At 35.9% G+C, this 14,289-nt stretch overlaps 2 protein-coding genes across 3 annotated transcripts; one reads left to right on the top strand and one right to left on the bottom strand.

The window, feature by feature from the left end:
* Window positions 1-169: 169 nt before the first annotated feature.
* On the top strand, window positions 170-3,823 carry LOC113748852 (type IV inositol polyphosphate 5-phosphatase 11). The gene is made up of 7 exons (XM_027292432.1): window positions 170-717; window positions 824-954; window positions 1,519-1,595; window positions 1,718-1,843; window positions 2,699-2,886; window positions 3,200-3,337; window positions 3,451-3,823. Exons 1-7 carry the CDS (start codon window positions 514-516, stop codon window positions 3,631-3,633), a joined length of 1,047 nt encoding a protein of 348 aa, XP_027148233.1. The 5' UTR covers window positions 170-513; the 3' UTR covers window positions 3,634-3,823.
* Window positions 3,824-5,487: 1,664 nt separating this feature from the next.
* Window positions 5,488-13,515, bottom strand: LOC113748851 (BEL1-like homeodomain protein 4). Of its 2 annotated transcripts, none has more exons than XM_027292431.1 (6): window positions 13,121-13,515; window positions 12,386-12,855; window positions 11,573-12,265; window positions 10,187-10,572; window positions 9,826-9,886; window positions 5,488-6,427 (listed from the first exon to the last, which is right to left on the bottom strand). In XM_027292431.1, the coding sequence occupies exons 2-6, from the start codon at window positions 12,710-12,712 to the stop codon at window positions 5,732-5,734; spliced, it is 2,163 nt and encodes a 720-aa protein (XP_027148232.1). In that variant the 5' UTR covers window positions 12,713-12,855; window positions 13,121-13,515; the 3' UTR covers window positions 5,488-5,731. The 2 variants fall into 2 exon arrangements, with proteins under 2 accessions (XP_027148232.1, XP_027148231.1); XM_027292430.1 differs by having other exon boundaries at window positions 12,386-12,802.
* Between the last annotated feature and the right edge of the window lie 774 nt (window positions 13,516-14,289).

Raw genomic sequence — 14,289 nt, 5'->3', positions numbered from 1 at the left:
TCACATTTTAGTAAATTCGTACTGGGGAAACAACTCATCGGATACACAAAAGTATGTAACTTTCAGTGTGTGTGTATATATATATGTATATCATGCATAAACGCAGAACATAAAAAGCTCTCTTTTACAGTAACAAAATCAACTTAATGTGATCATTAAGGAATTAGGTCCTGCATTGATACTATAAATTTGCTGCACAAGTTCCATCTGCTAGTAATTCCTCAAGATTTCTCGAAGAGGGATGTCACTATCAAGTTTGACACTTGAAAAGTTCCCCGAAGGCTCCAATGGCCTAACTTAATTTGGACAGCACACAATTGAGTTTGAAATCCTCAAAATCAAACAGCTTAACCAGTTTTCTTTCCAATTCTGAATTCTCCACCGCCCAGTTTACCAAAATTTTCCTCATCTATATATGAACATATGCCATCAAAATTTGAAGCCCTCCAGTGATCTGTTTCTCTTACAGCTAAAGCTAATATTGTATGAAGGTCAGAAAGCACACCAACATCAATGGAAGGGCTCTGCGGTATTTTCTGTACAAGACTAAGCAGAAAAACGAAGAAGATGATCAAGCAGAAAACAGCGGCGAGTATAATTGACAGCGATGACAGGACTCATGAAGGCGTTAGAACTGTGGATACCGGCAATTGCTGTGAGTTCTCCGGCCATTCTGACGTTTGCCTTTGCATAGTGACTTGGAATATGAATGGACAGGTAATCAACTCAAGAGTCTCATTCCCCCGCCCCCCCTCATCCTCTTCTCTTCTTCTACGTTTTAACTTCTAATAACTAACTATGATTAGTATTCATTGATGAAAAGGTATCCTCAGAAGATATAAACAAGCTGGTTGGTAAAATTCGGAAGCTGGATCTTCTTGTGATTGGTCTGCAAGAGGTGCCTCGGGAGAACATTGCCCAACTATTGAAGAATGTCTTAGCTGATACTCATATGTAAGAAATTCCTGGGATATTAATTATCTTCACGTCAGTCTTTCTCAAATTCTTTAATTCTTAAGGGTTTGTTTTGCTTTTTTTCTTTCGTATATATGTTTCCTCATGTTTATGCCTGAATTGTTGTCATTTGAGGTTCTTTAATTGTTCTTTTTTGATAGCAGTGGTAGATTGCTATTACTACTTTTCCGGGAGCAACCTGGACCATAATTTTTGAGGGATCCTTGGCCATAATTTGATAGAGCCGGCCACACCATGATTGTGACCTAGCATAATTTGGAAAAAGTATGAAGCTTCCCACTTGAAGAAAAACCAGATTCTAATATTCACACCTTTCCAACCACATAAAACCATATGCCTAATAATGAAGATAAATTTTGTTGTTTTAGCTATAACAAGTTTTACATTGGTTTTTAAATTAGTTATACATGCTAATAATTTGAAGTTATTTTGTATTCTAAGTATGATTAAAGATTCAAAAAAAAAAAAACTTTCTCTTTCCCTTTATCTTTGAGAGATATGTAGATTCTAACATTTGCTTCTCCAATTGATTGATTCCTGAAGCCTTCTGGGGGAAGCTATAATGCAATCACTGCAGCTGTTCGTATTTGGACCGAAACATTCTCAGCAGTTTGTAAGAGGTGCGTTGTACTTTGCCTCCAGTGAATTTCAAGATCAAATTTCAAAATCTCAACTTCGGCTGCCTTATTTAGCATAACGCAATCTTATATTCTAATCTTTTGCGATGTTCATTGATTCGTAGGAATAAAGGTGGATAAGCAGCCTGTTGGTGGGCTTGGAGGGCTGATCGGGAGAAAGAAAGGAGCTGTTGCTATCAGAATTAAGTACAAGGGAATACAAATGCTGTTTGTTTCTTGCCATCTTGCTGGTAAGTAACATCAATCAGTGGACTGGACTATTCTACTCATGGTGAAACTTCACTATTCTTCTCTAATTTCAACAAAGAAAAAGAAATAGTACAAAAGTACATAAATGCCTCCCTCCCTCCACGTAGTCTAGCACAATGTATCACAGGCCTCTGGTCCAAATCCATGATGCAATAATTGGTCTTGCTGTGGTTGTAAGGTTGGACATTTAGTGCCCATATTCACACCAAAGAGTCTGCAGAGTTCACAGCTCAAAAATGTCATCAATTGGTCCACAGACGTTGAAACTTCTCTCAAACACTATGTGGCCAACTCCGCATCAATGTTTGGTTGAAATTGGGCTGCTGTGTTATCTTCCTTGATTCGTCTTCGAATTTTTCATTGTAATGTCATACATTAATTACAGTCCGGTAGACTTATAGCATTGGAATGAATTTAATATATATACACGCCGTAACTGTTGGATTCATGACATGTGTACAAAAGTTAAATCTCAATTTAAATTTTGTATAGTTGTCATTTATCCAACGCTGACAGTGTATAAATTGTCAGTATAGGAAAGATTAATCTGTATATCATATACATTCTTAATTCAGAAAACCAGAGAAATTGATTTCTGAATATTTGAGCCACACTGGCAGTAAAACCATCTTAATTAAAAGTTAAGTGTACTTTGCCATCTTAAAAGTTAAGTACATATATATATATGTTATATACAGGAGCATATTCTTGATTATTTTAGTTGACAAAGATGGTGGAGCGTCTAAAAGCAAATTAATTTAGTATCTAAAATGCGTGCATTCATCATCACTAACCATTTGTGTATTGGATTTTGGCTACTTTAACAACACATGCAGCACATGTTGGCAATGTGGAAGAGAGAAACGACCAGTTCAGGCACATATCACGCTCCATCTTCTCCAAGGATTGGAACCCCAATGCCACACCCGCCCAACTCACCGTATGGTTGGGAGATTTCAACTATAGACTTGAAGGAATTAATACATTTCCGGCTAGAGATTTGATACACGAAAACCTTCATGAAGTAAGTGAAGAAGTCCTACAATATACAGTTTCTCTCTCTCATATATAGAGATTGCTTTACCATCTGGCTTCAAGATTAATATCTGTTTTTGTGTCCGGTAAAGATTGTTTTTCTATTCCTGATCCTCATAAGAGAAAGAGAAACCGAGTGTCCAACTCCAATCCATTTAAGACAGAATGGAGCATTATCAACTTTGTGCAACCTTTTAGCAATCCAGCAAGGGACTTTAATTTTGTCCCTCAACACTTTATGGTACCGAAGTATTAAGCATAAATTTAAAGTTTGTCCTAAACTTTTGCAACCTGGACTGCAGCTGCTGACTAGCAAGGACCAACTTCTGCAAGAAGCTGAAAGAGGGCAAATTTTTAATGGATTTCGAGAAGGAACATTATCGTTTAAACCAACATACAAGTACAATATAGGAAGCAGCAATTACGACACTAGTTACAAGGTGCGTATATATTATACTCACTCCCCCTACGCTCCTAGTTAAAGTTAATCAATCATGAATTAACAAAGACCTGCATTGACTGATAAGTTTGGCTGTGTCTTGGTGCATTGCAGGTTCGGGTTCCAGCGTGGACAGATCGCATATTGTTCAAGATTGGCGATCATGACCGCATAAGGGCAACATTGCATTGCTATGATTCTATGGATACCATCAGCAGTTCTGATCATAAACCCGTGAAAGCCCATATCTGCTTAAATGTGAACAGGCAGTCATCCCACCCAAGGATAGAGCAATGAGCTGCTCAATTCCAAAATTTTCTATTCATTTTGTCCAGAATCTGACGTAACATATTGCATGATTACTTTGTACTAACTAATGCAAATGCAACTGTATATGCTCAGTTTATGAGCTTATGTAGTCCATTTTTCAGAACTTATTACAGTAATGCTGGTAAAAGAAGGGAACTCAGTTATTTAATTTTTTTTTTTTTATACGAAAGAGTTTGGATGGGTTCAGTTTCAATCACCGCCGTGGATCAAGGCATGCCTTGGAATTATACTTCATTTATAGGGGTTCTTGTGGATCACCCACCAACACTGTTTTACATTGCTGATGAAATTCGAGCACACGATTTTTTGTGAGAAAGTAGCCATTCTTTACCGACTAAATCACCTTATGTTGAAGAAAATCAGTTAGTTGCTTCACTTGATTTCTTCTTCTTCTTTTGGCAAGAAATGTTGAAGTTCAAAGCACATCCATTGTTTGTAATTTATTGCTGTAATAACTTGTTGATGCTGGATTTTTCACAAATTTCTCTCAAAAAATTGTACTGCCAGACACATAACTACTATTGGTAGTAATAGGATTCACTGGAGACCAACTAAATCTGACATTTTCAAGCGTTGAGAAATAAAAGTTAAACATCAAGAACCATCAATCATGCGTCTTTTTCGAGTGGGGACCATGGACATTAGTAGTATTAGCATGCTTTCAGTGTAAATATTAACAAAAGCTGTGCTATAGTTGCCAGAAACAAACAGTACCAGGTTAGTGATTGTGCTCCTCAACTTAATGACTACTTTATATTCAAATAGTGCATTTGCATCTGCATCTGACTTCATGTTCGTGTCACTTAAAAGTTTCATGATAAAAGCATCCTAAATTTCTGGGAAACCTAGCATCCTATACAGTGTATATATGGAGCTATTCTTAGAAACTCGCAAGAAATGTGCTGGATAGGTGTTTTTTTTTTCTTTTGATTAAACAGAAAACATGTCCACATTTGAAAAAGTTCAAAATTAATTTTATCCTCTTTAATTAGAGAAGAAAGGAAGTGGCCTCAGTCGGAGAAAAAGTAAATATTGCGTGTATGAACTCCTTAATTTTAGGTCACATGACACTCCGTTTTGCACAATTCACTATAAAAATTAGTCATTAGTGATAATATTTCTCAGTGACGACTGCAAAGTTATCACAAAATGGAGTCTTTTAGACATGACACAGCATATTCAATAGAAGCATAAACCATGCAGAATTAGCTAATTTAGTAAGTGATTACATGTGTAATCAAGTGTGACCTTAGATAGTTAGGGACCCGAATGAACCAAATTCAAAATTATTGCGATGGTAGCTAGTGTTCTTATGAGTAATAATTGTAAGTCCCTACAATCTTTCTCCATAAAGGAGCCATTTTCTCTCCCTTTCTCTACTTATTCATTTTCTGAATTAACAGCTTGTGGACTTGAGATTTCTGTTCACATTATTGATGCACGTCACTCTCTTATATTAAAACAACTAGAGATCGATCAAGGATCTTGGCAAACAAATTAACCACACGTGGGCATATTTCTATCTATCTATCTAATATATACATATATACACAGATATATATATATATATATATGTATATGGATAGCTTATTACCAGAATTCAATGTTGTCCACATCCGACATACTGTGTTTACTGGCTGTATACGAACAAGTGTCCTCCTTATAATGGACAACGAAGATATGTCACTAAGTTATTTAATTTAATGTACAACGAAGACAATTCAGTTCACTAATTGCATTCGAAGCTAACCCGGGAGTGATGGATGATAGTCATTAACCAAAATATGTTCCAGCAAATTATAAGAGCGAAAAGCGCACAAAAACAAAAAAGAGCTACTCATTTTTTCTAGTAATGATGAAAATTCTCCCAAACAAATTTCATAAAAGGGGAAAAAAAAAACAACCCATATACCACTCCTTTATACAATTGCAACCAACTTTACGTTTTCAAACAGCTAAATAGAAACTATATAGTTTATGTATGCACTAATATCTTCCACTCATACATTCTTATGATTTTTCTACTACGAAACTATATATGTTATATATCAATAATTTCATTCACTCAAAATGCCCCAAAGTCTCTTAAAGAGAACTCAGTCCTCTTTCTTGGCAAATTTGATGAGGGGTGCCGAAGTCCCAGAGTCAGGGAAACATCCCCGGCCTGACTAGTGCTCCCCATCCCAACAAGGGATCCGGTTGTATTAATGTTATTTGTTGCACGGGAAGTAGCATTACCATGCATGCCTACATGAGCCTCATCAGGGATGGCCATAAAACAACCATATGTAGGCAAGGTTTGACCATGATGATGACCAAATGTGGGTGATGAGATCAGGGAGGTTGGAGTTGTAGTTGAGGGGGTACCTTGAAGAATTGCTTGGTTTCCCAAGGTGTACTGTCCATTATTGATGGTGTTCTTTGAAGGGTCTTTTTCTACAGCATTGATTTCGGATCTTCGCCCGTCTACCAATGTCATAGTTGTGATTGATGAGGATAATATTGTTGTTGCTGTTGTTGTTTTACTGTTGGTCATTGGAGTTTGTGCGGAGACTATGTTGTGGTTTTGGTTTTGGTTTTGGTTTTGGTTGTGGTGGTCCTCCTCATCCACTGAATCAACTGATTTGGCTAATTCATTGGCTGCATGATGATTTACTGTTGTCACTTTTTTCTGCTCCTCATCTTTGGTCTCTTCTTTGTATATATCTTCCACCATGGGCTTCCACAGTCTCACCCTTGCATTGATGAACCAATTCGAAACCTGGATTTTTTGTTTTTTTTTTGGAATTTATTAGGTATCATGCATACAGAGAGTTAAGTTGATGAGTTATAAAGAGCATGCATTTATTGCATCATTCATTGATTTCACAGAAGCAATGCGTACATATGCAGGTGACAGATTTTATATATTTGTCTATTGCAGCAAGAATGTCTTTCGGTAAAGGGAAAGTGTTACACACACACACAGTGGTCCTTAGAAATTAAAAGCGAGAGCCAAAATTTCATGCATCTTCATACTGAACCTATATTTTTCTTTATGCATTAAGACAATATTGTAGCATAACTGCTAAAGATTGTACAATTTATTCTGTTTAAATAGAGGAGGGTGAATTAGTTCCTTTTTGCTTAAAATCATTGCTGCTTCGGTCCATCTTTACATGCATGTTGTTTGAATCTTTTTTACTGCGCCATTTGAATTCACTGCACCAGAGTCGGTTAATATATTTTTGGGAGTTGAACACTTTTGAGTTTTCAAAAAGTAATAATTGATTTCATGAGTTTAACTTGTCATCACCTCGTAGTATTCCTGAAATATCATTTAACATTTCTGGTAGTAATTGACCCTAGAAAATCATAGTAACATGCATGCATTTTTGCAGTCCAAAAGGAGTAAGCCCATATGAAGAATAACCCCTATATTCAGCCATTTAGGGAAAGTAGTACATACTGTTGTACTTACTCAATTTTTTTGGCGAATTTTTATTTCATTGTAAAAGACTTACGCCAGTGCTATGATTGGATACATGTTGACAACCTCTACTAATTAGCATATGTAATTTGTTTAATTTTGTCAATTTTGGGGTAAAAGTGGAGATGGAGATCTGTTTTTAATGGATTAGAACTAAATGCTACTAATCTATTAATAAATCCAAAATTACTGTACAAAATGCATATATGCATTCATTTTCTTTTGCCGGTAGGTATCAATATCTTTATTCCCGCAGGAACCAATGTTCAAGTATTTCATGTAAGACTTGAAGCAATTTCCAAGTTTGCATCCTACGAAATCTTACTCACAGTTATTTCATGAACACTTACTTTTACAGATTTAATTACTTCTGACAGGTTTAACTTCTCTTATGTTGGGCCAAACAATTGAACATAACATTTCCATCCTTTCTTTGCCAGAATTGATAAGGTATGGTTGAAAAAAATGAAAAACTATTCTTATGTTTTCCATATAAATATAGGTCTTCCCTAGTTTTGTTGTAATAATTTTGTGAGTTGAATTTGGGGCCCTGTGTATTTTTCTTTCTATAATCACTTTTCTTGCTGTTGATCAATAAAATAAAGTTTCACCTAATAAAAAGTTTTCTGTATTACAATGTTCATGCACATATGAATTTCCAAAAACATCTTGGAATCTCCTATATAAATATTCATGTTGAATTCTGGCAAATATTGAATCTAATAATTAAGGGATAATTTCATAAACCTCACTAAGTTTTGTGACAATTTCATTGAGATCCCTTGAAAATTTAAAAATTACACTTGTGATAACAAAATCATAGATTTGGTCAAAATTTTAAATGAACACCCTAAAATGCCCTCAGTTTACATTACTTTCCTAAACAATTATAAAAATATATAGTAAAAATATAAAGAAAAGCGTCAAGTTTTCAATACCTATATTTATTATTGAATAAGCAATTATTACAATAGTTTTATCACTATGATAAGTTACTGTACATGGTATTTTAATCTTGATACACATTCCTCTAAGTTGGACAAGAAAGTATTACCATAATTCTTTTAGAGTTTGCGGATTTTTGATTTGTTGGAACTATCATAGCTTAGTAGTAGTTTTAAATAGTTTCTTTCTAAGTCATTGTTGCTTTTGATACAAAGAGAAAAAATCAATAAAAAAAACATTGGATCATATTCAAAGTTGTCAAAAAAAAAGATCACTACTTCAACATTTGATAATGATAACGATTATAGTCAGTACTTATAGTTTAGAGTTCTATAGTTTTACGCGCAAAATATAAAAAAAAAGACGAATAAGAAGAGAAAAGGAAAAAAAATAATTATAAATCCCATTCTTTCTATATACATACCCAACAAGGGAGTGTTATTAAAACAGTAAGGTTAATATTATCATTTCAGTTGGACTTTTGAGGTAGGTGTAATTTCTAAATTTCAATGGAGCACAATGAAATTATTAGAAACCTTGGAAGAGGTTTTTAAAAGTATCCCAATAATTAATCATATAGGTGATGGAGATGTCTATTTCTGGCAGGCATGATTTGGAATGATAGCCGTTTAGTGCATCATCAGACACTTGAGAAATATGATAGTAATTTACCAAACCGTAGTGAACCAAAGGTGAATTTAGACACGACAATTGTCTGGGATGAACACAGAATCAAATTTGCAACACGAAATTAGATTTGACTAATTCTCGTATTTACCAGAAAACTGTTGGTGTGGTATTATCTGTATTAAGTCTTCATTGCCAGCAAATATCTAAATAGTTGATCTATTTGCTTTTTTTTTTTTTTTTTTTTTGTTGAAAGATTAAGTCTCTTAAAACTATAAGTAGAGACGATATACGTATAGATGTAGTTTAGAACAACTTTAGCACAATCCAATATCTTTTCATTTTCCTTTTTATCTTATGACCATATATGCAATATTGGTGTTGGTGCATATACCTATATATAGTCTTTACACACATATGTATGCATATATGCATCATGAATATCTACAGTTGTATACATAAATTGAATTTGTCTACTATTTTTATATCCATATACTTGTCTATTTTAATCTGCATGAATCTTGTAAACTAATGCATATTGTTAATTTCTTTTCGCGGAATCTTAGGCAAAATATACACCTAGGAAGATATTCTATTGAAGTAGTGCACTTATACAAGTAATGTAAAAAATTCTTAAAATCTTTCTTGCTAATTATTATGGAAATAAATTGAGCCACAACATTTTTAGACGAAGAAAAAGAAGCATGGTCGTTGTAAGACTAAAACTCATAGTTCTTTCTATCTATGGTTCCTATTGTCTAGCTAGTTGTAGAGAATCTCTTGTTACTAAAATTTTTTTTTTAAAAAAAAGTTGTTCATCATATATTCATCTGAGAACTCACGATGGGCAGAAAACGTTTGATATAATTGTAAACTTTTAGATTTTGTTTTAGTACGAGAGCGATGTAATTGTCTCGTAATTGTCTCAACTTTCTTCAGTTTCGGTCTCTTCACCAAATTTGGGACAGCATATAAAGTACTGCTAACCGTTCATGTTTCAAGCAAAGTTGATGCTCCTAAAATATGATGTGGCCATTGAAGATGAAGATGGATTTTTAACTTCTAAGGCATATTATGACACATCAGTTTTCGTGGTCTAGAAAGGTGCGAGTGAGTACCTGATTTTTCGATAAACCAGTCTGTCGAGATAACAAATGTTTGTCTGCATCACTCGGGTACCTGCAGAGAGACAACATCAGAACCCAATTCAGGACTTATCATTCAAAATCCCACAACAATCATCACATCCCAACAATTCTTGCACTGGATTTCGTGACTCCTTAAATTATCAAATACAAACAAGATTCCATTAACAAAAGACTTTCTAAGACCAGACAATCTTTCCTTTCCTCATTGCACGAAAGCAAAACAAAAGGATGTCGTGATCTTTATGGCTAAAACTTTCAACCAAAAATCAACAAAATAAAAGGGTAAAAGTAAAGGCTGTTAAAACTGTGAGAGAGAGAGAGAGAGATGTACGGGTGAAGAAAATGCTCAAAAAGCCAGGCCCTCAGTATGTTAACAGATCGTTCAGGCAAGCCTCTCTGGGGCCTCCAAGTCTCGGGATCAAGCATTCCTAATTGATGAAGGGCTTTCTGCTGCCTAAACTTTTGCTCAAGCAACCGAAGTCTTGGGGTCTCTCCTTTGGTCAAGCCTATTGTACCATTCACATCTTTGTCTCCAAGAAGTTCGCATGTAACCTTCACCTGACCCAATATTGCTTCCTTTATGCTCCGGAAATGCCTTGACATTGCCTTCTGAGCAAGGTTTGTGTATGGAGCTGCCGCCCCATATCCAATCACCGAGTCAAATGAGTGGACAATAGCTTGCATTTGTTCACAATAATGTGTGTACCTTGCATCCACCTGATTAATAAGCAAACGGATACATTTTGTAACATGGTCATCAACAATTGAAACTTGACTGAATATTAAAGTTAAAAAAAGAAAAAATGGCACTAAAATAATTGTATGGCACGCGAAGCTTTACATGTAACGCCAAGTCATTAACAGACACTTAGGCTTCAATTACGAGCCTTTGTTAGCAACAAAAACACTTTCTTTTGCTTCCGGAAGAAAGTGGAGTATCAACTGCACTTATTAATTAGGATATCAATTTCCTAATGCAAGCTTCAGTAGAGTACTTAATAATTAAGGATATCAATATCCTAATGCAAACTTCAGTAGAGGACTTAATCATTCATTAACCAATTCAAAATTCATATCATCATGGGTAAGCATTTTGTATGGCTGGGAAGATTATTGGAGGAGTTGGAAGGTCCATTTCTTTGAAAGTTTCAGCGTAACATTAGGCTTTATTCTGACCTTCTTGGGAATTTTTTAATCGAAGCTTCTGATAATTAAGATGCCTTGTGTCAATGGTACAACTCAATTATATTAAAGAAATGTTTAAAATCATACAGTAACATGAAAAAGACATGGTCCCAAAATGTTTGAAATCCAAGCTCTTTGAGCAAAACATATTTGTTAGTACGGATGAATCTTTTGCTTAGCCTTCATGATAGATCCAAGATTGAACCTATAATGGAGGCATGTCGCTCCTTCCTCGACATGTACCCCAAGATGGTATCCTGTCAGACGTTCAAGTGAAAGAATATACAGAAATGATAACACTTGGATTGTGCTATACTAGTAAATTTTAATCTCCAGCTGGCTTGGTAAAGCAAACACTTAGTTTAGTTCAAAGAAGAATCTCAATCTCAACCTGAGTCTGTCGGCCGGATTTCTTATTGCATGCCAGGAGAGAAGTGGTCAAAAAGTTCAGGAAATTAACTATTCCTACCAAAAATTCCTCAATGCTACCATGTTGTAAAAAGAGGAGAAAGAGAGAGAATTGGATACATGCCTCATCAAGCATGGACAAGAGCTTGACCTTCTTCCTTTGGTACTCCGTCTTTTCAGCAGCTGATAAAGGCGGGCGGTCCTTGGAGCTAGCTGATGAAACTGCCCCTCCACTAGCATTCTCAACAATAGAAATGGTCCTAGGGTTTTCACTTTTCGGGCTCTTCAAATTTCCCTTCCCAACACAGCAGAATTCTTCCAGCAATTCCTGGGCAGCCCTCAAGTACCTGGGATTCCTCAAGACATTCCCGATTCTTGAAGAAGCTGGAAGTCCAACGTGAACTTGACTAGAATAATCCGTAACAATATTACCTAGTATATTTGGATTAGGTTCTTGATTCTTGAATCCACTGAAATTCATTGGGGGCCCTACTCCTTGATCAAAGAAGTACACCCCACCATCTCCTGGTCTCAGTTCTTGGAATTTGGCTGCTTCCAAGTTTGGCATCGAAGAAGATAATGACAATGAAAGCCCTTGAGCCTCCATGGCCCTTCCGATTTTGGTATTATCATCATCAACTTCGTTACCGTTAACGCGAACCCAAGAAAATTGAGAAGGATTTTCCAAATGATACTCTTGAAGATGAAGGCTAGGATGATGAGAGTCGGAGGAGTTTGGAACCGACATGTGGAGCGAAGATGTACTAGTTGGAGAAGAAGAAGATGCTTTAACATGAAGCGGGTTCATGAGCAGAAGCTGCATGAAAATTGGTAAAAATAAGAAAAGCACTGTAACACTGTTCAAGAATCATTAGTATAATTAGTCGTATTGCTTTTCTTACATCATTAAAAAAAAGTAGTACTAGTTTTTACTCACCTCAGCTTCGTTTACCACCGTCAGTGGTAGTTGCTGTTTTTGAGACCATCTATAACTGGAGGGGATCTGACCATCTAGCAGTAAATGATTAGCTGATTTACCGCGTCCCCGAGAGAAATCTATCATCTCTGTCAACATCCCACCTCCGGTATCATCATAAACCGGTGGCTCTCCAGAATTAACCTCAGTTTGCACTTGCTGCTGCTGCTGCAGCTCAAAGTTTTGCACTCTTTGGCTGATCCACTCCATCCCTTGCTTCGTCGTGGTCGGAGATCTTTCATATCCATTTGAGAAGCTGTAGATTCCTTGATGGAAGCTTTGGGACATGGGCGTGTGAAGATGCTCAAACTTGATAGTTGGGATTTGACGAATTCAATTACCCCTATTCTAGCTAGGCAGCTTGTGTAAGCCCTTACCCTGTCAATTGTCAAAGGGAGGTGTAAAACAAGATTTTGGCAGCATCCCACTTCCTATTTAATACATCAACATCTTGCTTAATGTTAAATTCAAGAAGTAACAGTAATCTTTGTGCTGGAATAAACTACTGTGTGTAATAATATGAAACTGATAGACTATAGCATATTCTGAAGAATAACGGATGATGCACATGAAAATCAAGATAAAGATCGATGGGAACTGATTTTGGAAACAGAAGGTAAAAGGCCAATGATGCCAGAATGAATGGTAAAGTTTCTTGATTTCTCTTAGTCATTTCTACTTATGTCGGTAAGTTACCTGTAATAAGACGGTAGTACAAGGTTGGATTTGGGGTTTGGGACTATAGGCGGCAGTAGCGAACCAGAAACATCACCATCTTTGTGATGATCAGTGATAAATCGGTGGAGCTCGCCGTGGGTGCTGAATTGTTGATCTGCTTGTTTTAGGTGTTTGGAAGCTCATTCATGGAAGCTAGGGAATGATTTGCTAATCAGACAAGAAACAAGCAAAGCCAGGGAGATGGGATAATGAAAGGAGAGGAGAAAAGGGTTGCCTTCTCTTCTTCTTCTTCAGCACTCTCACCCTTCACTTTCACCAAACTTTCTCTGTATGGACGTAAATACGAACTTATCATTTGCATATATTTTGTGACCTATAATATTGCGTCAAAAACTAAAGTGTGCAAGTAAATTATATGTACTAGTGCAAGTCATTCACAAGGGTAAATTCCCAAAAGGGTCTCGTAGGTGCACTGTTCCGCATACCTATTATACTCATGCACTCTTATATGTAGCCGCCTATATATTGATACAAAATGTATTCAATAGCAATTTGAATAACCGTCCCAAATGTTTATATGACCAAGTTGTACTTTTATTATGACTTAATTGTGCCATATGTTTGCATGAACAAGTTGTATCATCATCGTCATCATCGTCATTGTTACTATTATTTTGAAAATAACATTAATTGTAACCATCTTTAGGTATACAACCTTCTTTTAGTAATGTTTCTCTTTTAAGAAAGTTACTGTTTGGAAAAAAAAAAAAAAAAACTTGTACCCATGAAGTCTGGCTCTTGTGACATTTTTACCCAAAAAGTTTCATGTTTAGTAAATCAAGCCCCGCTTAAGTTTGGTGGATTATGATTGGAGACCTCCGGCAGAGATGGTGTAAGAAAAACAACTTGGTAATGGATCACCAATTGGAATAATTCTGGCAGAATTAAAGAGCGTAACTTTGTTGTTAATACGTACACTCTCCAATTGCTGGAGATGTGCCTATTTTAATTCCCCTCCTCCCATTTGTGTTTTGGCTGCTTTAGCTAATGACTTTTGTAGCCAAATGAAACCTCCTGAATGATATCACGTACATGTTTTAATGCATTTCTGATTTAGTTAGTTGTTTTTTTTTTTTAATTTAAAAAAAAAACGTTTACCTTGTTGACTTGGAACTATGTGATGTGTA

This window comes from Coffea eugenioides, chromosome 10, assembly GCF_003713205.1.
Source record: "Coffea eugenioides isolate CCC68of chromosome 10, Ceug_1.0, whole genome shotgun sequence".
In the NCBI taxonomy this organism is placed as follows: Eukaryota; Viridiplantae; Streptophyta; class Magnoliopsida; order Gentianales; family Rubiaceae; genus Coffea; species Coffea eugenioides.
This window is presented reverse-complemented; position numbering and strand designations above follow the sequence as displayed.